Here is a 21608-nt window from a genome sequence, read left to right as displayed (position 1 = left end):
TGACAAGTAGCGGATTTGAAGCTCCATTTGCTACTTTTGAGTCTTTAAGCGCTTATTAAGCACGACAGTTTTTTCTACCTTAACGGATCACGATCCTATCCTTTAGCCTAAACTTTTTATTATATAATAAGCTGTATAAGAAAAATGATTGTCTAAATGATCCATGTGGGTTACTAACCCACAACTCAAGTACCAATATGATTTTTATAAATAAATGAATAAATAAAATATAGAAATTTTAACTCATTTATCTTTAATGTAATTGAGCGATTGATTATTTTACCCAAATTTTTTCATAAGTCATTTAAACACTCTCATAAAAAATGCATAACTTAACAACTACCACGCATGACAAAAATACGTATATTTGAGATAGATACGAAGAGGTCAAACATGGAAAAATAGTTAAAGTCTATGCTGGCCATAATGGTTGCACAGGGAGTTCTTGTCGTGATCCTGGTAGATAGCATGTGGGAAATCATGTGACCATGTGCCCGACTTTTTGGCCTCTTCTAATCTGATTTCAACTTCCTTTGGCCCAATGCTTTTCTTTTGTGATAATAACAATAATAATTAGTAGAACTTTGTTAATTTCCCTTGGCCCTGCATTATTTTATTTAAAATTTATCTAGGAATCAGTCACCTAAATAATTATAACACAATTATATAGTGGATGAATGATATATAGTAATATATATATGGCTTAATTGCACTTTTGGTTTACTAACTTTATCCTTTCTGTGAAAACCGTCCCCTAACTAAGAAATTAGAAAAAAAAACATCCCCGAAGTTACCCTCCGTTAACACATTTGATCCCTTTAGTATTTTCTATCCAAAATCACAGTCTGAGAAATCAAAAGTGCAATTAAGTGGATCAAATGGAAAATTGAAGGACCAAAAGTGCAGGTCACGGTAGTGAGGAAGTTGACTTAATTGCACTTTTGATCCCTCAAACTGTTAGATTTTAAATGAAAAATACTAAAGGGACCAAATGTGTTAACAAAGGGTAACTTCAAGGATGCTTTTTGGTAATTTCTTAGTTAGGGGACGATTTTCACAAAAAGAGAAAAGTTGGAACCAAAAATGCAATTAAGTCTTTCCCTATGTATTTTTATGCATATTCTATTTATTCTTTATGATTTATGTTACAGATCCAATTCCTGCTCCAATCTTCCATGGTTTTCAAATCCATTAGACCCATCAAATGATCAGTTGTTCAAGACTTGGTTGCCATATGGGTGGACTGACTTTATCTCGAATCAAAAAGATAAGAAAGGATTTTCATCCTCCTCAAATCTCATAACATTCCGGATATAGGAAATTAAATAAAGAACCAAAATAAGTATAAACTTCAGTCATAAATGAGGGGTCATTAATAAAGAGGGTGTGGGTAGCTCACATGGTTGAGCTAAGGGAGAGGGGTAGGTAACTCACATGGTTGAGCTAAGGGAGATTGTAGTTAAAGGGTCAGGGTTCGAACTCTGAAAAGAAATAATTAATTTGTACTAATTTACAACGTTTTCCTATAAAGAAAAAAAAAAGATTAAAATACGTGCACTTTCACTTTGTTCGATTATAAACTAACTCGAGTGTTAAAGTTCATTTTATAGGACTCCTTGATGTTCTAACAACAAAAGCTTGGAGTTCAACCCGAAAGCTAGCAAATATGATCGCGGCGCTTAACGATTGCTTTGTAAGGCCATGTTAACTATATAAGACTATGTAAGGCCATGAGAGCTTTCCGTATTCTTTATAAGACTTTTCTCCTATATTTCTTCGGAATTGGGTGGTTTTAATGTGCACCACCTAATTAGGTGGTGTACGCGTACTCCATCTAAGTGACCTGGTGCAGGTTTTATATGGGTTTTTAATATTTGCAAGGGTAGGTCCGGTAAGTAATTGTTTTTGGGTACCTGGTATAATTTATAATTTGATTATGGTACCTGTATCGAGAACTTGATTTAGGTTTTAAAAGGGGCTTTTTACTTTTTGGGTAAAGTTCTCGTACACATAGAGAAAGAGTGTTGTTGGAGTGTGTTTGAGCAAGCGAAAATCGTAGCCGATCTTCGTGTTGTATCAGTGCGAGGCGGCTGTACATCATGATGTGTGGGTCATTACGTCGCGTTGTGGAGTTCATTACCTACGATGTCTGATTTAAATGTTGGAGTACTACATTAACTCTACATCTGTTCCACCAAGCTTGCAGAAGAACTTCTTCAACCAAATTGAGGGGGGAAGAAATGGTGGTAGATTGTGGGAAGTGATGGTGAGAAAGAAAGTATGGGGAATTGATGGTAGAGAGTGAGTGAGGAAAACTGGTGAGCAATAACTATGAAGGGAGAGAGGGGATATCAGGTAAAAAAACATGTTATGTGCTTGCTCATTCCCAAAATTCGATTAACAAACTCTTGCGATTTAAGGTTAATACTTAATACTAACTCCCAAATAAGGGTGCCCCCAAATAAGCTGTCATTCCCATACGGTGTATTTCAAACATACTCTTGTTCCTCTGTTACAGTTCAAATTGCTTGTTAAGTAACCTGGTTGTAAATACAGAAACCTTATCATCTTTGTATATCAGATGGATTCTTTACACGAGACAAATTAACAATGCTTCATTCATCACCAAGTTAGCATGTCCGGTTATAATATCTTACACTGCTAGGTACCATACCGTGTACAAATGGAATTGACTAACGTGTCAACAAAGTGTATAAATGAAATATTATAATTTGGACGGACTTGGTAGCAATTTTTAATAAACCTTCACTCACCGGTTTTCTCTGTACAGTAACCAGCTGCATCTCCTGCGTCCAATATAATATTGTTATATCCAATGATTATTTCAGGTGGAGTACGCGTACACCACCTAATTAGGTGGTGCACATTAAACGCACCTTTCGGATTCGGATTCTCTGATTCCTGTTTTTTTTTAGCTGAATACAGTATTCCTATTATATGTTTTAATTTCTACTTGCTACACATATCCCTCTATATAGGGGTAGAAATGTCTTTATAAGATAATTTTGTTTTATTTGCACTTGTCTATCTAACCAAATAAGTGGTAAGAGAACTGACTTGTTTGGTTCCTTGATCAGATTTTTAATTTAAAAATCATTTTTGAAAAAACTTTTAAAACTTGTTTTTTAAAAGAAAAAAATGTTTAAATGAGATGTTTTACAAGGTTTAAAGACCTGTGACTCGACAACTAAAAAAAAAAAGAGATGTTATTTAGGTTTTAGTTTTATAAACTGAAAAAATAAATATTAAAAAACAACTTATCGGATACAACTTATCGGATACAACTAATATCAAAAAAGTTTCTCATTTTCTATTTTCAAAAGCTATTTTTTTACAAAACAATAATCAAAGAGACTCCTAAAAAATTATGTCTCTCTTCATTTTCTCTCAATTCATATAACTTAAAATATACCCATTTTATACTATTTCTCTTCATTTTCTACTATATTTCTTTCTTCCCTACTTCTTCACTATAGCCAAACATATCGTTAAAGAGGGGTTGAAGTGCATGAACGTAGATTTTTAATACTTGAATCATTTTGTGAATGGGTTAATAGATTTTGTCTTTGACCAAATCTACTAGTATATATAATAAAAAAGTAGCTCATGATAAGACATGGGAAGATTTATTTCAATACCCAAAATATTTTTCATAAAGTAATTAAAAAAGGAGTTATAATATTCTACTATTTTTCTACAACATTTTTTACAATTAAATAATTGAAATCGATTCTTATTTTCAATTTTTAAAGCTAAAATTTGAAAACACTTCACATTTTTTGTTTTCAAATTAGATTTTTTAATGTTGTAAAATATTTATTCAAACTGTTTTATTCTTTTTTTTTCCTTTTGGAAAACAGATTTTACAAAAGAAATTAAAATTATTTTAAATACCGAAAATTAAATCAAAAATCAAATAAGCTTTAATGCTAGCTTTATTCACATCAAATTCCACTCTTTAAATAACTTTTTTTCATTTGAAGTTTTTTTTCCGTCACACTAAGAATGAGATAAGAACAAAAGAAAGTGAATTGAGTGAATGGACTTTTACTAAAAAAAAGTCAAACTTACAAATGAGAGTAGAATTACTCGTATAAAATTATGAAATACGGGTTTTAAAGCCCATCTTTTCTCCCTTTATAGTTTATATTCATCCATGAGCATGGATTTGAGTTATGTGATATCAGAACTTTTCATTCATCTTTTTGGCCGGTACATGAATATACCTTGAAAAGGGGATCATGACACTGATAATAATTTATATAAAGCCCCACATCTCCTATTTCACATGTTTATCAACTACAGTCCACGTGACCTTTTTTCTTTTCAATAAATGATATGATACCGATGAGTATTTTTTTGTTTCATCCACACTATATATCCATGATTCTCTTTTCGACTTGAACGAATGGGGTAACATTTTATTTTAAAATGAACCAAGCATAGTGTTTCTGCTTTAATTCAACCAAGATAGGTTAAGCTAGCAGACTGTCTATGTTAGTACTATATATGTGCGCGCTAGTATATATTAAACAGCCAGAAGAAGTTGATACTTGATACTGATATGAATCGATGATGTTTGATATCTAACACTCCATCGAGGCCAAGCATCATAAATTCCATGCTTTGTTGCGATTTTAAAAGACAAAAAGCATCTAAACTAGCTAGTGAAGGATTAGAACGCGAACCCATAATTCTGGGCATTGAAGGGCCCTAGGTTTTAGCAAATGGGGATATTGGCCATTCTAAGAACAAGTATTGCGATTGGTTTGACTTTTATGTGGAGGACTTGTTTGACCCTATTCTTAAATTCATTGGTTTTGTCAGCTTCATTTGCGTCTTTAATTATGTTCATTTGAAATCAGTCCCTTAACGATCCATGACAAGGGAGGAAATTAGATGAGTCTGTATTTTCTTTATAAGCATTAGATGAGTCTTTATGATGATATCTTAATATTCACTTGTTAATTTGTGATTTTTTTAGGTTATGTTATAATGAATACTCTTAGATTTTGAGTTGGTCCTAACTTGAGTGCCTGGGGGGTGATATTGTGTTTATGGCTGATTGTATGTTGTGAGTTGTTTATTGAAGAACTTGTTGTATATGGGTAGGAGTACTCATTGTGCTTTTTTAATTTCATTTAACTTTAAAAAAACCGCTATTGCAAAGCCCGTGTGAACTGAACGTTTGTATTTGTAACATGAAATTTGCACGAATATATGTGAATGCCTCATATATGAGTTGTCTCTGATAAATTACTATGATATTACATTAGAAGTTGATTAAGATATAATTTACTCAAAAACTAATTTGATGTGAAGATTGTATTCTAACTATTTTAATCTGATAAACGTCAACGAATATAATTCTCCAAGCAGCGAGGGACACAGCCATGTTAGGTGTCAGTGTGTTTTTGTTTATTCATTTGTGATCCTACTCTCAGCATTTTAGAGACGGACCCTTTTTCACAAAAAATTGTCACTTGGTATCACCATTCACAAATAAAGCAGTTTGCAACATCAAATTGGTTCTTGACCAATGAGTCAGGTGCCACGTAGTCTTTAATTTGGAAATATGGTTGTTGTCAGATAAGACATATCAGCCAACAGTTGGAAGTATTAGTAAAGAAAATGATTTCAAGTAAATGTTTACGGGTTGATTTTTCATGGCTTGAGCCTTGATGTTATCTGATGTTTTAATTGAGTTTGAAGTGATACATGCTGCAATTTTTCCAGTGGAGTTAACAAGACTTCGCATCTTAATTAACCGACTAAGATGTATGAAAAACCCAGAACTTTGCTTAATTTACTTGATTAGTCGATTAGATAATTAGGCTGTAAAAGTCTATTTTTCAAATTTTAACGATTTAAGAGCCTTCCTTAGTCAACTAACTTTCCGGTATGTGAAAACTGATAACTTTTATTTAACAGAGTATGTTAGAAGTCTCACATTGGCTAGAGATAAGGTCAATCAAGTGTTTATAAGGGTTGTGCAAACCTCAACTCTTGAGCTAGCTTTTGTGGTTGAGTATAGGCCTCCCAATTTCTAATAGAGTAAAACACTACAAAAAAAACACTAATCAACGGTAGTCATAAGCTGGCTAAGTCGGCAAAATCCGACACTGACGCCTATTAGCTCAACTAAGGGGCTACGGGATACCTTCACTAGAAGATACCCCTGCACATTTAATGACATGAAGCTAACTAATTAGTGTTGACTAGGAGAATGACGTTAAGCATGAGTGTCGGTTTAGAGAATTTAAGGCAATGCAACTCACTTGACATTTCAGCCGATGCAAATTCACCGAACTTCGTTTCAATCATATGGACCGACTCTAAGTAGTCTATCTATGACATAGAAAAAAATTGTATGAGACATCTTAGATATCAATGCGAAATTGATAATGAGTTACCACCAATTTTGCTCATAGTTTATATGCCCCTAATTTGGTTGTTCTTTTCCCGACAAAGCAGTACCTCTAATTTAAAGTTACTATGCTTAGTATCTCCAAGACAAGATATTGTTTGGCTTACACGAGATTGCCAACTAAGGGACTCCGAACTGTTACAAATTATGCAAATCATCATCAAATTTGCAATGACAGACATTCAGACAATAAGATAAAAGTAATCTACATAGCATCAAACATATAATGACATAATGCACCCATAATAACATTAGTTTCACATTCATGTGGTACAACTAATTAAATTTTTAAAAGTCATATTAGTTCATCCACACCCTATGTCATCGATTTCACTATAAGATTTGTTGCTTTGTTGAAGTTCGAATGTTATCTATAAAAAAATAAGCACATAAGAAATTATGCAAATGTGAATTTAGATGATGAGTCAGAGACTTTATTCGTTAATTAAGCATACTTGAGATGATGAATTTTGGTCACTCTTGCCTGAAACTTCTATGTCGGGTTGCTATAGGATTATAGATGGGTTAAGAATGACATCATTCAACTTGAAATACATAGCAAAACGACATGAAAGTTACAACCAATTAAGAATGTCCAATGCCAAAATATACTTGAGATGATGAATTTTGGTCGTTCTTAGCTGAAACTTCTATGTTGGGTTGCTCTACAATTTCTATGAGCCAAGAATGACATGATTCAACCCGAAATGCATAGCAAAATGACATGAAAGTTACAACAATTAAGAATGATGTCAAATGTTTCCTTAAGAAACACTACTTGAAAGCGTACAATTTAGGACGAAATTTTGTGACAGAAAAAAATTCCATCCCAAAATAATTAGTATGCGACGGATTTAGCGACACTTTCTCGTCGCAAATATTTTTTAAAACAATAAATTAATATTGTGAGACAGAATTTGAATCTCATCACAATTTAGGGACGAAAATACGTAAATCTTCGCCAATTTGCGACGAACAATAAAATTATGTGTCAGCTGAAACATTTATTTTGGAGGGAAGCATGGCGCCAACTTTGGGGACGCAATTATTTAATTATTCTGTCTCACTTGTGACGAAGTTAGCAGTAATTTTCTGTCGCAAATTTTATTAAATATATACTACCTCCGGTCCTATTTATAAGCATGAAAGAGAAGAAAAATTCTGGTCCTTTTTATAAGAAGAAAATGAAAGTTTGTGCCTTATTAATTATTTTTTCTCATAATGCCCCTATTAATTCTAACTACTAAAATGTCTCTCATTAATTATACTCTCTCTTCTCACTCTCATGCACTAATAACTACTCCTCGTAAATTATGTTTTTTTAAGAGAAGTTCAATTGATTATAACAATTGATAATGCTACTGCCAATAGTGTGATTGCCAAGAAGTATTCCTAGTCCATAAATGGTGCACCAGATATTGAGAATTTGGAAAAGTTAGAAAACTGCACCATAGAGAAGAATGTGTTGCCGCACATATGCATACATCCATATGCAATTTTAGAATAGACACTTTATTTTCTTTGGGTTGCAGCAAAGTATCACTAGATTCCTTTGATCGTGTGGCTATGAAGGCTGAGAGTGAATCCTTCGAGAGTGTTACAACGGAGGTAGTTGAGGATTCTCTTGAAGGTTCTATCACAGTGGAGGTAGTTGAGGATTCTCTTGAAGGTGCTATCACAAATTCACAATGCAAGAGTTAGTGTGAACAAAAATGCCGAGGAAGATGAAGTTCGATAAAAAAAGCTGAAGTTTTGTTTGACTGTGGTGGTCTAGGTCGCATCTTTGAAAATGGAGTTTTCAGTATCGTTCTAAACAAATATCCCAAGGAAGAAGAGAATGGAACCTATGAAGAAAATGAAAAACAAAAGGTCGTGAGGAGTATGAGGAAGATTTGTCTTGATCGTTTCTATTAATACTAGGACTTTACTTTCTATTGGTGATGCAACGAATTTAATTTTGTTGTCAAGTTTGTCTTTGAAGGAATGTTAGCAGGTTCTATTGATAGTACTACTGCTAGTACTAGTAATTAGTGATGTTTGAGAAACAAAAAAATCTTATCCATATTCTCCGCACATATAGTGCTTCGTATTCTCCTTTTTTCTGTTTAACTATAGATATACTTGTGAATAGGTTCACTTAGCTGTTGCTTAAGTGATAAAAGACCGATGATTATATAGAGACCTTTAATCAAATTGACAATTCAAAATCACAATGAAAGCCTTATAATGACAATTATTTCACTCACAAACCAGAAACACTTTCTCACTTTCCACTATACAATGAAAAGGATGGAAAAGTTAAACCATCTATTACATAGCCTACTGTTCCCCAATAGATGTCAAATGTTGAATCACTTCTTCAACTAATGATAAATCACATTTGAGTTGAGTTGGCAGTCGTCCTTCCCTTTGCAAGACTTCTTTCTTTATATGCGGGATGTAGTAATTGTTCGACCCTATTGCTTTCAAGATTTCAATCATTCATGTCTGTAATGTTAAGAAAATCGTATTTGAAACAATAGATGGAAATGATTCAAATGATTTGACTACTACACTAATAAGTTCATCAATTGTTCTTGTTGGTTCCTTATAATGTAATGCTTGAATGACACTAAAGAAACCCAGGTCTAAGACATTTAAATATGGGGAATTCGGAGGTTGGAACATGAGTCGAATATCAAATCCATCTTCTCTCGCAACTCGACAGAATTCACTATCATTGTCCTTAATGTGACTTATAACATTGTCTTGATGGATAAAAACTGGAATGTGTATGTCATCTCTTGGCCACTTTTCTTTTATCGTAGGAATCACTTTTTCAATTAAGAATGATCTGCTAATTTCCTTAGTCATTGAGGTGATATGTGTTGTTTCAAGTGTATATGCAACTCTATTGACACTAGTCCTCTTCGCCGACTCTTTGGTGACAAAAGGAAAAACTCCAATTTTTCGAGAAAAAGTTTCATTCCCTTCATCATCAAATCTTGGCCGAGTAATAGCAACTAAAAACATTACCTTGCCAATGAAATTTTTGTTTTTGCAATAGCGCAATGGATCCGCTTCATCTGGCAACAAGTAGTAGTTTGCAGACTTCTTTGTCATGTAAAACCATTTTTCATCTATATGAACAATGTTGTACATAGCTTTAAAAGTTGGGTCATGTGGTATTGTAGCACTTTCCATCATTGATAAACAAAACTTTAGTCTAGTTGTCTTGTTTTCTTCCTTCATCATAGGCCTTAAGGAATTTGAGTGACAGTGTATCAAACCTTGCTCTTGAAGCCTTATTAGCGAGGTAATGTTTATATTCAAACTAGAGGCCAAGTATCGCAATGTAGTCCTACTTGATAGAGGAACTTGAGTGAATTGATCACTATCCAATTGAACTCTTGTTCACCCACAATTTTTAGTTTTTTTGTGAGATGCAACTCCTATCTCTTTTGCTTGTCTCCAAATACGTTCAATGACACTAATAGAAACTGAAAAGGATGAAGCAATCAATTTTTTGTCCTTTCCTTTTATCTTTCCATCTTGATTGCATTTCCAAAGGAGTTGTGAAACAGTTTTGCGCTCATCATTTTTTAAAAACTTGCGTTTGATGCATCTTCCTGTGATAATAGAAATTGAACAAAAATTGAAGGAGTTAAAAAAAAGTATTGCACAACATGATAAGAGATTTGTTACCATTAGAAAAGATGAGTGTGACTCACCAACAACTAATTGTTCTTCTTCATACATTGTTCCAGAGTCTATGACATCAAACACTGGTTCTTCTTCATGCTCTAATTCTAAGCGTGAGTTTGTGTCATCAAATTCTAGTGATAAAAAATAAAATAGAATTAAAAGAAGTAAAAAAATAAATTGGCACAAAAGTATTTAAGGGAAGAGAATAGGTGGTTTTTTTTTTCTCGAGTATGCACTACTTCACAGAAATAACAAATTTGTTATCTTTCTTGTCTAGGGAAGAAAACCCTATACATTTTGTTGCTTTTGCTTATCAAATTGTAACAGATGGTTGTGTTCAAGGGATCACATCCAATCAATGTTGTCAAATAACCGATATAGCAGCGCTATAGCGTAGTGCTATGAGGGTTTACCGCTATCCGCTATTTGCCTCTATTTTCCTCTTTGAAGGCTTGACATAGTGGGTTTTTTTTGTCTTTCCGCTCTATCACCGCTTCCAATTTTGACTTGTCACTTGTCAGTACAGCTTGGATATCCCAATGTGACTAGCTATTTACTGTTGATCAGGAGATTACCGATATAGCAGCGCTATAGCGTAGTGCTATGAGGGTTTACCGCCATCCGCTATTTGCCTCTATTTTCCTCTTTGAAGGCTTGACATAGTGATTTTTTTGGGCTTTCCGCTCTATCACCGCTTCCAATTTTTACTTGTCACTTGTCATTACAGTTTGGATATCCCAGTGTGACTAGCTATTTACTGTTGATCAGGAGATTGCAGATGATAACATTGTCTACAGAAATCAGATACGCCAATCTGTTGAGCAGAACCCGCAACCAGTTGGGGTCGATTTAACTTATTCTTTCATCTTAGCCTGGGGTTGGGGTCGATTAAACTTATTCTGTCGTCTTAGCCTGGGGTTGGGGTCGATTAAACTTATTCTCTGTCATCTTAGCCTTGGTTTGGGGTCAATGAAACTTATTCTGTCATCTTAGACTGGGGTTGAGGTCAATTGTTTCCCGAGCTTTAGATCTCGGAAGTGCAGTTTTTCTCCATGACTATCAACAAGATAAAAATTCCAAACTGAAAATATGAACAATTAAGTGATCCTCAATTTTCTGAAAGTTTCTTGGTTTTCATTGCTAGAATTAAGTTAATGTTAAAATTCAATACTCCATGTGTCTCAGGATCTAGTTTGTTTCTGTTTTTTTTTTTTTTTGTTATCTTGAAAATTGATTCCGGATAAGTTTAATTGAATTCTGATTTTTGTTAGCTTTTGATACCATGTAAGTGGATTCTGAAATTAATCATTAATAGCTTAGTTTGTCTTCATTTCTTATTTGATTAAGTTATCTTGAAAATGGATTGCAGATTTGATTCCGTCCAAGCTTAAGTGAATTATGTTTTTATTAGCTTTATTGTCATGTAAATAGATTATGAAATTGATCATGAATTATTGAATATATTTATTACTATTTTGGGTTGTGGTTAGTTATGTGTGTTTATATCAAATTAGACCATTAATTTGATAAAATGTCTCATTAGGGCTGGGAATTTCTTGTTTGAATTGGAATTGGTTTTTTTCCAAGTTCAAAATGCTTCCAATAAAACCCTTAGACAATGGGATGCACTTGAACAAATTCTTGGAGTGGAAAGTAAATGAAAGGGTTCAAAATTGGGTTAAAAAAACATGCTTTGGTTCATTTCTAGGGATGAAGGAATTCATAGACAATGGTAATTTTCAACAAAGGATGAACTTTATTACTGCTCTTGTTCAGTATTATGATGAAAAACAACACTGTTTTGAGCTTGGCAGTGAAGAAAATAAATTTTTTCTAGATTTTGGTCTTCAAGACATTTTGCATATATCTGGACTTCCGATCAATGGGAATCAGGTATGTTAGTTTTTTACTTTATTCAGTTGATAATTTGATAATTGATTGATGTTTGGTTTATTTTGGAAAATTTACATGATTCTGGCAATTGGGATTGTTGCAGGTTTCGGGCTTTGAGGATCAAGATGCATGCAAACCTATTTTGCATCACTTAACAAATGAAGTTGCTATAGAAGAGTCACTGCTCACAAAAACGAAGAATCCCAATGTCAAGGGTGGCATGATTGATGTAAATAAGCTGCTTGAGACTTTTCAGAATGTTCCTAAAGAATTTTTAGAGTCAGACCTAAAGAGATAGTTATGCGTGGGGGGCAGCTGCCATTGCGAAACTCAAGGAATCGATGAGCAACATAAAGAAATCTGTGCGTGATAATGATAAATATTCAAGTATTTATGGTTTCTCTTTGGCTCTATCGGTAAGATCTCTATCTAGTAATAGTTATTAATTAATAATTTTAATTTCTAATGTTAATAATGTTCTTTGTTAACTCTTTATTTTTTCTTGTAGGTATTTGCCTTAGAGCGTTTTCCATTCATCCGCGTTGAATATGCCCCAGTATCGGACTATCCCTTATTTTTCAGGTGGATGAAGATAGTGTATAAACCATTCAAGCAAACTCAAACCGTTAAGGGGGTGAAAGCGTTTCTAGATAGGTTTAGAGGATTGAGGAAAGAAGATGTAAGTACTTTTTTTTTGCTTTGGAATATTACAATTGCGGTCCTTTTAAAAAATTTGTATTTTGTTTTATTTTTGCATAGGTCACTTGGCAACCATATATAGATAGACCAGCACAATGTCATACCTATCAGCTAGACATGATTTATGCATATGTGCCATGCATACATTTTGCTGACATAGCTTTAAATCGGGCTGATTTGTGTTATGAACAACTGGGATTGAGGATGGAGGACCTTCGTATGCCTTTGCCTACCATAGAAAAAAGGAGATAATCTCTCATAGCAAGCACAGAAATGTCGATTGGAGAGTGCACAAGGAAAAATATGGATACCGGGAGTACAATAAAATATGGACGGACCGGAACTCATATTTAGTGATTCCACAGCAAGCCTCTCCTTCTCCCCAGCAAAGCTCTTCTCACCATTCTCAAGGCAATGAGGTGAGTGGTATTTATTTATTTATTTTTCTTATTCTGATTTGGTTATTTATTTATTTATTTATTTTTATTATTCTGATTCTGATTAAACCTAACCGACTGAATTTCTATTTATGATTGGCAGGATGAAGACCGGCAAAGCTCTCGTCGCCATCCAACTCCAACTCAAACTCCAACTCGAGTGCAACAGCGTGTTTCCTATGAGGTTGTTTCATATTGTTAATCATTAGGGCTATTTGTTGGGTCTTCTTAGCTTTAAATTTAATTTTGATTGATTACTACTTGCATATTTTGTCTGAGCGTGTTGCCAATTGAGTTGCTGGCTTTGTTGAAAATAATTGGCAGGGTAGAGTGTATATATGTCGCAGAGGGAGTAACACGGGAAAATTGAAAACCAAAGGAGATGTGAAGATTGACGTTGAGCACTCCCTATATTTGCTAAGAGAGCTTCTTCCACATATAAAACAGTTGAGTGAGGAAGAAATGACTGAGAAAAAGGAAGAGGCTAGCAGAGAAGGTATCTTTTCCTTGAAGAATCTCATTTTAGTTTTTTGATGTATGGATCTATGTTGTTATAAATGTGTCAACATCCCCAAAGCTTTAAAATTTGATTGTATGGATCTGGTACCATGTCTATAACCACCTATCCCCAAAGCTTAGGTTTTCGGGTGAAGGCAAGTGAAAATGATGCTGATATTGAGTTAAATTTGATCAGGGTATATGTGTTCCAGTAGAATTGTCTGTTTTATAAGCTTTGATAAACTTTGACTTTTGAACCCTATGACTGTTGGCCTTTGGATTTACTTACCTATTTGATATCCTGCTTTTTACTATTTTTATTGTATATTTCGTTGGATTATAGGTCAAGTTTGTCTCTCATCTTATGCCATAGTTTATCCTAATTTCTAAGCATTATTAATTTCATCCCATATATGTTAGGTTTTTAATTTTCTTTTGGGATGTGTGTTAGATGACTTGGATGGAGTGTGGTTGTACTGGTTGGGAATTATCTAATCTATTGTTGTCTTGTAGTTATCCTCATGTTTTATAGTTGTTTACTTAACCCCTTTTTTTGTTGTGACAACTGCAAGACGTCAATATTTGCCCTCCACAAACACTGTCAAACATGCAATTGTGACTTTTGTCTCGCCTGTTCTCGTGACTTTCATGATGCACAGCTTCGAGGTGGAGGTGGTGCTGATCCAATTGAGTCACGTGTTACTGCCAAGCCTGGGGTTCACAAACGACCAAGTTCTGATCCAATTGAGTCACGTGTTACTGCCAAGCCTGGGGTTCACAAACGACCAAGTTCTGATCCAATTGAGTCACGTGTTACTGCCAAGCATAGGGTTCACAAACGGCCAAGAACTGATAGGCATGAGGATAGTGATGACATGGTTTGGTGTGATGGGTCTTTTGAACTGAGAAGCTTCTATCCTCCGAGTCACATTGCTGATTTGGTAGATGAAGCAGACAAACTTTTACACAAACACAATCATCACAAACCTATGTATGCAGATGAAACTCATAAGAACATGCATTCATGTTTGAATGGCAAGGCAGCATCTCGTGAAGACTCAAGCGAGAACAATATATATTGCCCGGAGGCTGAAAATGTAGTAATAAATGTACATCCTGAGGATTTACTACATTTTCAATGGCACTGGAGAAAAGGGGAACCTGTAATTGTTAGGAACCTGCTTAGAGGTACATCTAGTTCATTATGGGAACCTTCAAGCATGAGCCGTGCAATCTGTGAGACGCACGAGACTGTGAAGGTCATTGATTGCTCAACTTTGCTCCAGGTTTGTGCGATTTCTCGATCTAAACATTGAGGTATTTTGGCTGACATTCAATGTTATTATCATTCTCAAGAAAAATCAGAAAATTCCACACATTTGGCATCTAAAAAAATTCCATTATTTTTTTCTTTTTCCATTCTAATGCCAGACAGACTAGGGTAAATCATATATGGTTACTGGTTTGTTTTATTCTCTGTAAAATGTAAATAGTAATTTCTGCATTTTAATTTGAGTTTCTGATTGAGTGCAGAAAACTGTTAAAACCGACAAGTTCTTTACTTGGTACATGAAGCGTTCAAGTAAAAAGTCTCACATGTTGAAATTGAAAGATTGGCCTCCTTCTAAATCCTTTAAGGAATGTTTACCTGATCATTTTGAGGAGTTCATATCTTACTTATCGTATAAAGAATACACGCATCCAAGTGGTTCTCTAAACCGTGCCTTGAAGTTGCCTGATGGTTGTCTGAAGCCAGACTTAGGGCCAAAAGCATACATTGCTTATGGATTTGCAAAGGAGCTTAGGTGTGGTGATTCTGTGACTATGCTCCATTGTGACATGTCTGATGCAGTATGCTTCAATTCTTGTTGTCTTTCATGCCCTTTTTTTGTTCTTGAATTTATTTGCAATTATTGTAAAAAAAATTGTTATTTTTTAATCAAATGATGTATTCTGATTTTTTGTTGTTGCAATATGGCATTTTAAGGTAAATGTGCTGACTCATGTTGCCGAGGATGTTACTGCCATTGAGAAATTGATGCCAAAGCTTAAAGAAGTTGAAAAAGAAACAGTGGAGCAAGGAGATAGTTTGTTGGATGCAGTGGATTCTTTGGATGGTGCTCTCTGGGATATTTTCCGAAGAAAGGACGTACCTAAGTTGGAGGAATATTTAAATAAGCATTTCGGAGAGTTTAGTCATGCTAACTACCTTCCTTTAGATAAGGTAAATTAGTTACCACTATTTTGCATTTTCTATCTGGATGCCCCTTGTTACCGGTCAGTTTTATTGGGAGAAACCCAAGCCCGACATTGACTAGATTTTGGTCTCAAAAGAGTTTGTGGAAAAATATACTGAATATATTATCAATTGTAATTTAATGTACAAATGCTAATATTTTTAATTAGGCTATTCTAAACCTAATGTCGACGGGCCTGATAATTTGGGGTAGGGTCGGGGGATTGTCAACAAAATAACAAAATAATTGACTGCACACACACACACACACACATATATTGAATGAAATATTCTTTGGTTACTCACCCCATCCATGATCAGACCTTTTATCTGACTATGGAGCATAAGAAGAAGCTTAAGGAGGAGTGTGGTTAGTAATGTTATATGAATTTTCCTATATTGTTTGGGGGCTGGGCTTGTTTGGTTAATCAAATTGTACCATTTTTGTTGATTGTTTGACACTCAATTGTAGGAATTGAGCCCTGGACCTTCACTCAGAAGCTAGGAGATGTTGTTTTCATTCCAGCTGGATGTCCTCATCAAGTCAGAAATCTGAAAGTAAAATTTACATTCATAGCGAAGTTTTTCTTGTTTGTCTAGAAGTATATGTATTCTGTGAAGTTTTGCTAGGAATAAGGAATAACCAGTGACCATACTAGGTTTAGCATGAGTAATTCTTGGCTTATAGCATTTTTTATTCTATAGACTATTGATATTTGTTAAAAGAGTGAAAAGAGAGACATATGTTGAATGAATTCTGTGTGTCTAAATCAACATCACACACCTTCAAAATATATATATATATATAGGGAGTATATACAATAATTATATTGATTACCTAGGAAGTTGTAAAGACAACGAATACTAATGGGTAGCCTAAGAAGATGTACAATCTAAGGATAATAATGATAAAGAATGAGCATATGACAAGGTACAATGAATATGGAAATTTGAAGTTTAGGTTCTCTCCTCATATGCACCGAGCTTGTTATATATGTAGCTTATTCGAGGACCTCTTAGAGATTTATTGAAGACATCTGCCAATTGGTTGTTTGACTTGACGAAACTTGTGATGTTGTCTCCTGATTCAATATTCTCTCGGACAAAAAAGGGAGTAGTTTGGTGTAGAAGCTTCCCTCACTTTCAAGTGTTTGTGTAAATTCCTATGATATGCATTATCCTTTTGCAGTCACGCACCAAGGTTGCACTTGATTTCGTCTCACCTGAACATGTTGGTGAGTGCTTCCGTTTGACAGAAGAATTCCGCAAACTTCCGGAAAATCACGGGTCCAATGAAGACAAATTGCAGGTTTGCAGAGACTACTTTTCCAGATTGGATTTTGTTGTTTATATGCTTATCCAATATTATATTGAGATAATGTGTAATACCCAAAATACTTTTAGAATTTACAGTTACTAGAGTTATTGAATTATAGTAAGAATGGGGAGTGTAAATAGAAATCAGGCTATCCTATTTCTCTAGCCCAAACCTAACTAAAACACAACCCATTGGAAATTACTCCAGCTGAAGTGATAAAGAGAGAAGCAACTCTCATTTTAACTAAATTGGTGAAGTTTGAAAACTAATTAAGAAGGGAGTCAAATTGTAGATAGAGGAAGAATACAAGAAAAAAATTGCTTACACCACTTCACCTTCTTCGTGCATCTCAAAACCCCTCTTCATCTATCTCAAGTTGTAATAGTACCCTTTTGTAATTCAGGATTTTACAGTTTTCGGACTGAGACATACAAGTTTCTAAGTGGGTTAACCCAATTTATGTTTAGTTTCTTGACGAATCTATAGTAGTTTTCATGTACTCAGAGTTTATTTCATATATGTTAACTTCTGCTTTAGTTTTGAATTGTGTGATGTTAGATAATGCGCCCTGATTTTTCCTGATTGTCGGTAATATGGTAACAGGTGAAGAAAATGGTTATACATGCTGTGGATGATGCAGTCAAAAGGTTGAAAAACTCTACATCTGCTACAGTTAGCCACATAAGGTCTACCTTCAGTTAAACCTCGTGTAAGTCTTGGATTGGATACTTGAACTTCTCACTTGTAGGCTAAAATCTATTATAATATATTAATCCTGAAGCGCACGATGTCACGTTGCCATCTCATCTCATTCTTTTTATTCTCACACAAACTTGACATGTCAACTTTTAGAGTGAGGTGTCATGCTTTACCTCTTCTTTCCACCTTTTAGGCCTCTCTAATTTGAACATCATTTTACGTTACCATCTTCAAGTGGTGGGCATCAGTTTTTCCCGTTACATGATAGGAGTATAGTTTATTAAAATCTCAATTACTTTTTAATAGTAGTAACAATTATGTGCATGTTGAAAATATCACTAAAATATTATGCCCTTGTTGACACATGCTGATAAAAAAAATTCTAAATTTTGACACATGCATAGAACCCAAAAATAATGAGAAGGACCCAAATTATCACATCCACATTTGACTTCTCATCAGTAAATGTCAAAACTTCACTATTCATGCAATTAGAACCATTTTCAGGCTGGAATTGTTGCATTGGAGCAAGTTCATCAACATCCAACTCATCATCAGATTCATATTCATTGCACGATTCCTCTTCATCCTCTTCACATACAATTTCCACAGTCATCTTTGTCGTTTTCTTCAATTTCTTCAGCAATTTTTCACGGTCAAACCAACATGTCACCACAACCCGGTGTTCGTCTCTATAATCAAAACATATATGAAGAGCGAGAGAGTGAGAGAGACCACAAGACCAGCTCTGGCAGAAGCGGGGGTTGATATAAGATGAGATTTCCTGGCAACTACTGATGCTTCAAATTCCAGTTTCAGTTTCAGCTAGTTAAGGTTAAGGGCTGATACTTAACTAGCTTCATCTACTTCTCTCTCCCACTCACTCTCTCCAACTACTGATGCTTCAAATTCCAATGTTTGAAATTCAACTCTCTTCAAACGTTCCCTCTTCCTTTTTTGTCTCATAAATTCCTTATTTTTATGTACATTAAATATTAAATAGATTTTGGCTTAAATATATTTTTGAAATAACCCATATATATAATTACATAAGTTATTATTATTATTACTATTATTATTTATGTGATTAGTATATATATATATATATATATATATATATTTTGAAACTATGTGATTAGTATATTTGAAATGACCCATTTAGTGTTAGTATGGTTTTAATTGCTAATTGCTATTATTATTATTATTATTATTATTATTATTATTATTATTATTATTATTATAGTATAAAAGAATATAGTGTCCTTGTGTGGACCAATCTAATCTTCACACTGACAACGTATTATATCGTTATAAAAGAATATTATATAGTATAAAAAAATGTAAGATAATATTAACAAATAATAATAGATAATAATATTTTTTTAAAATAATGTTTTTGAAATAGTGTTTTTGAAATCTCGAATATAGATAATAATAATTTTTTTATGAAATCATGCACATGTAATACAAAATCACTCTAATCTATTCACTAAAAAGTTTTGACATCATCCCATCTATTAATATTTTTTAACTATAATTTTTTGTTTTTATTTTAGTTGGCTTCACATTATCTCATCTATTAATATTTTTTATTTCCCAGATATTTTCAAGAAAAAAAAATACTCCCTGTCCTTTAAATCCTCCGACGACAAAGAGAACCTCCTCCGCTTCCTCTCCGCAGCAACACTTCAAGAGCCCTTTGCCCCCCCCCCCTTTCCACCCCCAACCCAAACCCTCTCAAGCGCAAGTCACCGGAAAATTCCCTCCTCCACAACTACCTCCTCCAATTCCGGTGTCAAGGTTTTCAGTCTCACTTCACTCTGAACAACATTTGGGGATTTTACATGCATTTTCCTTTGAGTTTCTAATTTAGTGCCCTAATTTCTAGGTTATTGTGAGGGTGAAGCCATTGTGCGGTGGTGACAAGGACGAAGGAGGTTCTAAATCAATGTAGTTGTGTTAATCAAAATTTGAAAAACAAAAGCACCAAATGCGACACAAAGATACTACATGCTGAAAATTTGCAAACCTTTTTTCTTCTCTTAAAAAATTATAAATATGAATGAATCCTTAAAGGCTAGTGAAGTTTTGTCTAAGATTTTTAGTAGGGGTTGTGTAGATAGTAGGAGTTATGAATGCAGATAGTAGGGGTTGTGTATCTAGTAGGGGTTACATGTTTAGTAGGGGTTGTGTATCTAGTAGGGTTTGTGAATGCTTAAATTATGTCAGCTTCAGTTTCGCCCGTGGCTGAGATTGAGATATAAATTTTTAAATTTAAATTATAATTTTCGGTTTCGCCCGTGGCCAAGATTGAGATATAAATTTTAAATTATATAAGTTTCGATTTCGCCCGTGGCTGAGATTGACATATAAAATTTTAAATTTAAATTATAATTTTCGGTTTCACCCGTGGCCAAGATTGAGATATAAATTTGAAATTATATAAGTTTCGGTTTCGCCTGTGGCTGAGATTGAGATATAAATTTTTAAATTTCCAAATGCTTTGGCTGTCCAACATTCACCGACCCGACCGAACCCGATTCACCCAACTAAACTGTCATTCGAGAAACCCGAATTTGAACAACCTGTAGTCACTAATCGGTCGGTGTTTTGATGTTTTTTCACCCGATAAAACCGACTATTTTGACCCGAGTCCGATCGAAACGGACCGATTACCATTTTGTCATAATGATAAATTTGGGGAAATTTTCATCTAAGTTTTTTTAACAATACACATCTATCTATACTTAAAAATGATGATTAAACTAATTATTATATATAAGAATATTGGAAAAATATTGTAACTTATTTTAATAATCTTGTAAGTTTGTTTTGAATTTTTTTTTCATTTTTGTACATAGTATGTGCATCTTGGAAAACGAAAAAGGTAATAAAGAGAGGTCATTGATTGTCCCTAAAAAGTAACTTCAGTTTATGCACCGCTTCCTCATCTCTGTTCGTTCGTCACTTCGGTTTGCTTTCTCCTTCGAAGAGCAACACAATACCGTAAGGTGTAACCAAAGTAAGAAATTCAAAATTCCTCTCTCACCCGCGCGAACCACTCAAGGTAATTTCATCTAATTGCATCTTCTTCTTCTTCTTCTTCTAATTGCATCTTACTCTTTGATGTTCTCTTCTTTTGTGTTATTGATACCATTTTCCACTTCTTTTCTTCCCTACCAACTTTCTTTCTTTCAAATTGCCTTGAAATTGTGTATTGTTCCTTTTCCTCTCCATGGACTAAGTACTAGCTTTTGTAATTGATCATGGCCTGGATGCCTTGATTGCATTTAATTTAGTCTGCATTGACACTTACGTACTTAAACCAAAAGCAACGAAATCTTTTAAAATCCAAATCTCCTCGGATGAAAGAATACTATATTTCTATTTTTTAGTTTTTGTGTTGAGTGTTAGTTTTTTATGGAGATGACGTGGATGATATTGAACATGAATGTAAAATGGAAGAAGTACAAGCTCAGGCATGAAGAGTTGATCCTGAAAATGACATGTATGCACCATCACATCTTGTGATACACATACACAGATTATTTTATGTGGTTTAGACTCATATTTGTAAATATGCAAGTTTTCCATTTTATTTTACTTAAGGTGAATTGCTTGTTGAGCTAATTGAATGTGTTAAAACTAGTAATTTATATGACCAGAAAGAAAGAAATCCCCTCCTACAAACTAACT

At 34.1% G+C, this 21608-nt stretch overlaps 2 protein-coding genes and 1 pseudogene across 2 annotated transcripts; 2 read left to right on the top strand and 1 right to left on the bottom strand.

Moving 5' to 3' along the window:
* Window positions 1-8929: 8929 nt before the first annotated feature.
* LOC130712944 (uncharacterized) lies at window positions 8930-9631 on the bottom strand. The gene has a single exon (XM_057562754.1). It carries the CDS (start codon window positions 9629-9631, stop codon window positions 8930-8932), a length of 702 nt encoding a protein of 233 aa, XP_057418737.1.
* A 2682-nt stretch (window positions 9632-12313) lies between these two features.
* Window positions 12314-13326, top strand: LOC130715426 (uncharacterized). Its single transcript, XM_057565523.1, has 3 exons — window positions 12314-12441; window positions 12534-12704; window positions 12785-13326. The coding sequence occupies exons 1-3, from the start codon at window positions 12367-12369 to the stop codon at window positions 12974-12976; spliced, it is 438 nt and encodes a 145-aa protein (XP_057421506.1). The 5' UTR covers window positions 12314-12366; the 3' UTR covers window positions 12977-13326.
* Window positions 13139-17915, top strand: LOC130712942 (lysine-specific demethylase JMJ26-like; annotated as a pseudogene).
* Window positions 17916-21608: the final 3693 nt, after the last annotated feature.

This window comes from Lotus japonicus, chromosome 4 (assembly GCF_012489685.1).
Source record: "Lotus japonicus ecotype B-129 chromosome 4, LjGifu_v1.2".
NCBI lineage: Eukaryota > Viridiplantae > Streptophyta > Magnoliopsida > Fabales > Fabaceae > Lotus > Lotus japonicus.
Note: the sequence above shows the minus strand (reverse complement) of the source record. Positions and strands in the feature narration are given on the sequence as shown.

Excerpts from the sequence above, each read along its gene's own strand:
- LOC130712944 (XM_057562754.1), bottom strand. The coding sequence starts at position 9,631 with ATGGAAAGTGCTACAATACCACATGACCCAACTTTTAAAGCTATGTAC.
- LOC130715426 (XM_057565523.1), top strand. The coding sequence starts at position 12,367 with ATGAGCAACATAAAGAAATCTGTGCGTGATAATGATAAATATTCAAGT. Across the intron at positions 12,442-12,533 it reads GTTTCTCTTTGGCTCTATCG|GTATTTGCCTTAGAGCGTTT; the intron begins GTAAGATCTCTA and ends TTTTTCTTGTAG. Across the intron at positions 12,705-12,784 it reads GAGGATTGAGGAAAGAAGAT|GTCACTTGGCAACCATATAT; the intron begins GTAAGTACTTTT and ends ATTTTTGCATAG.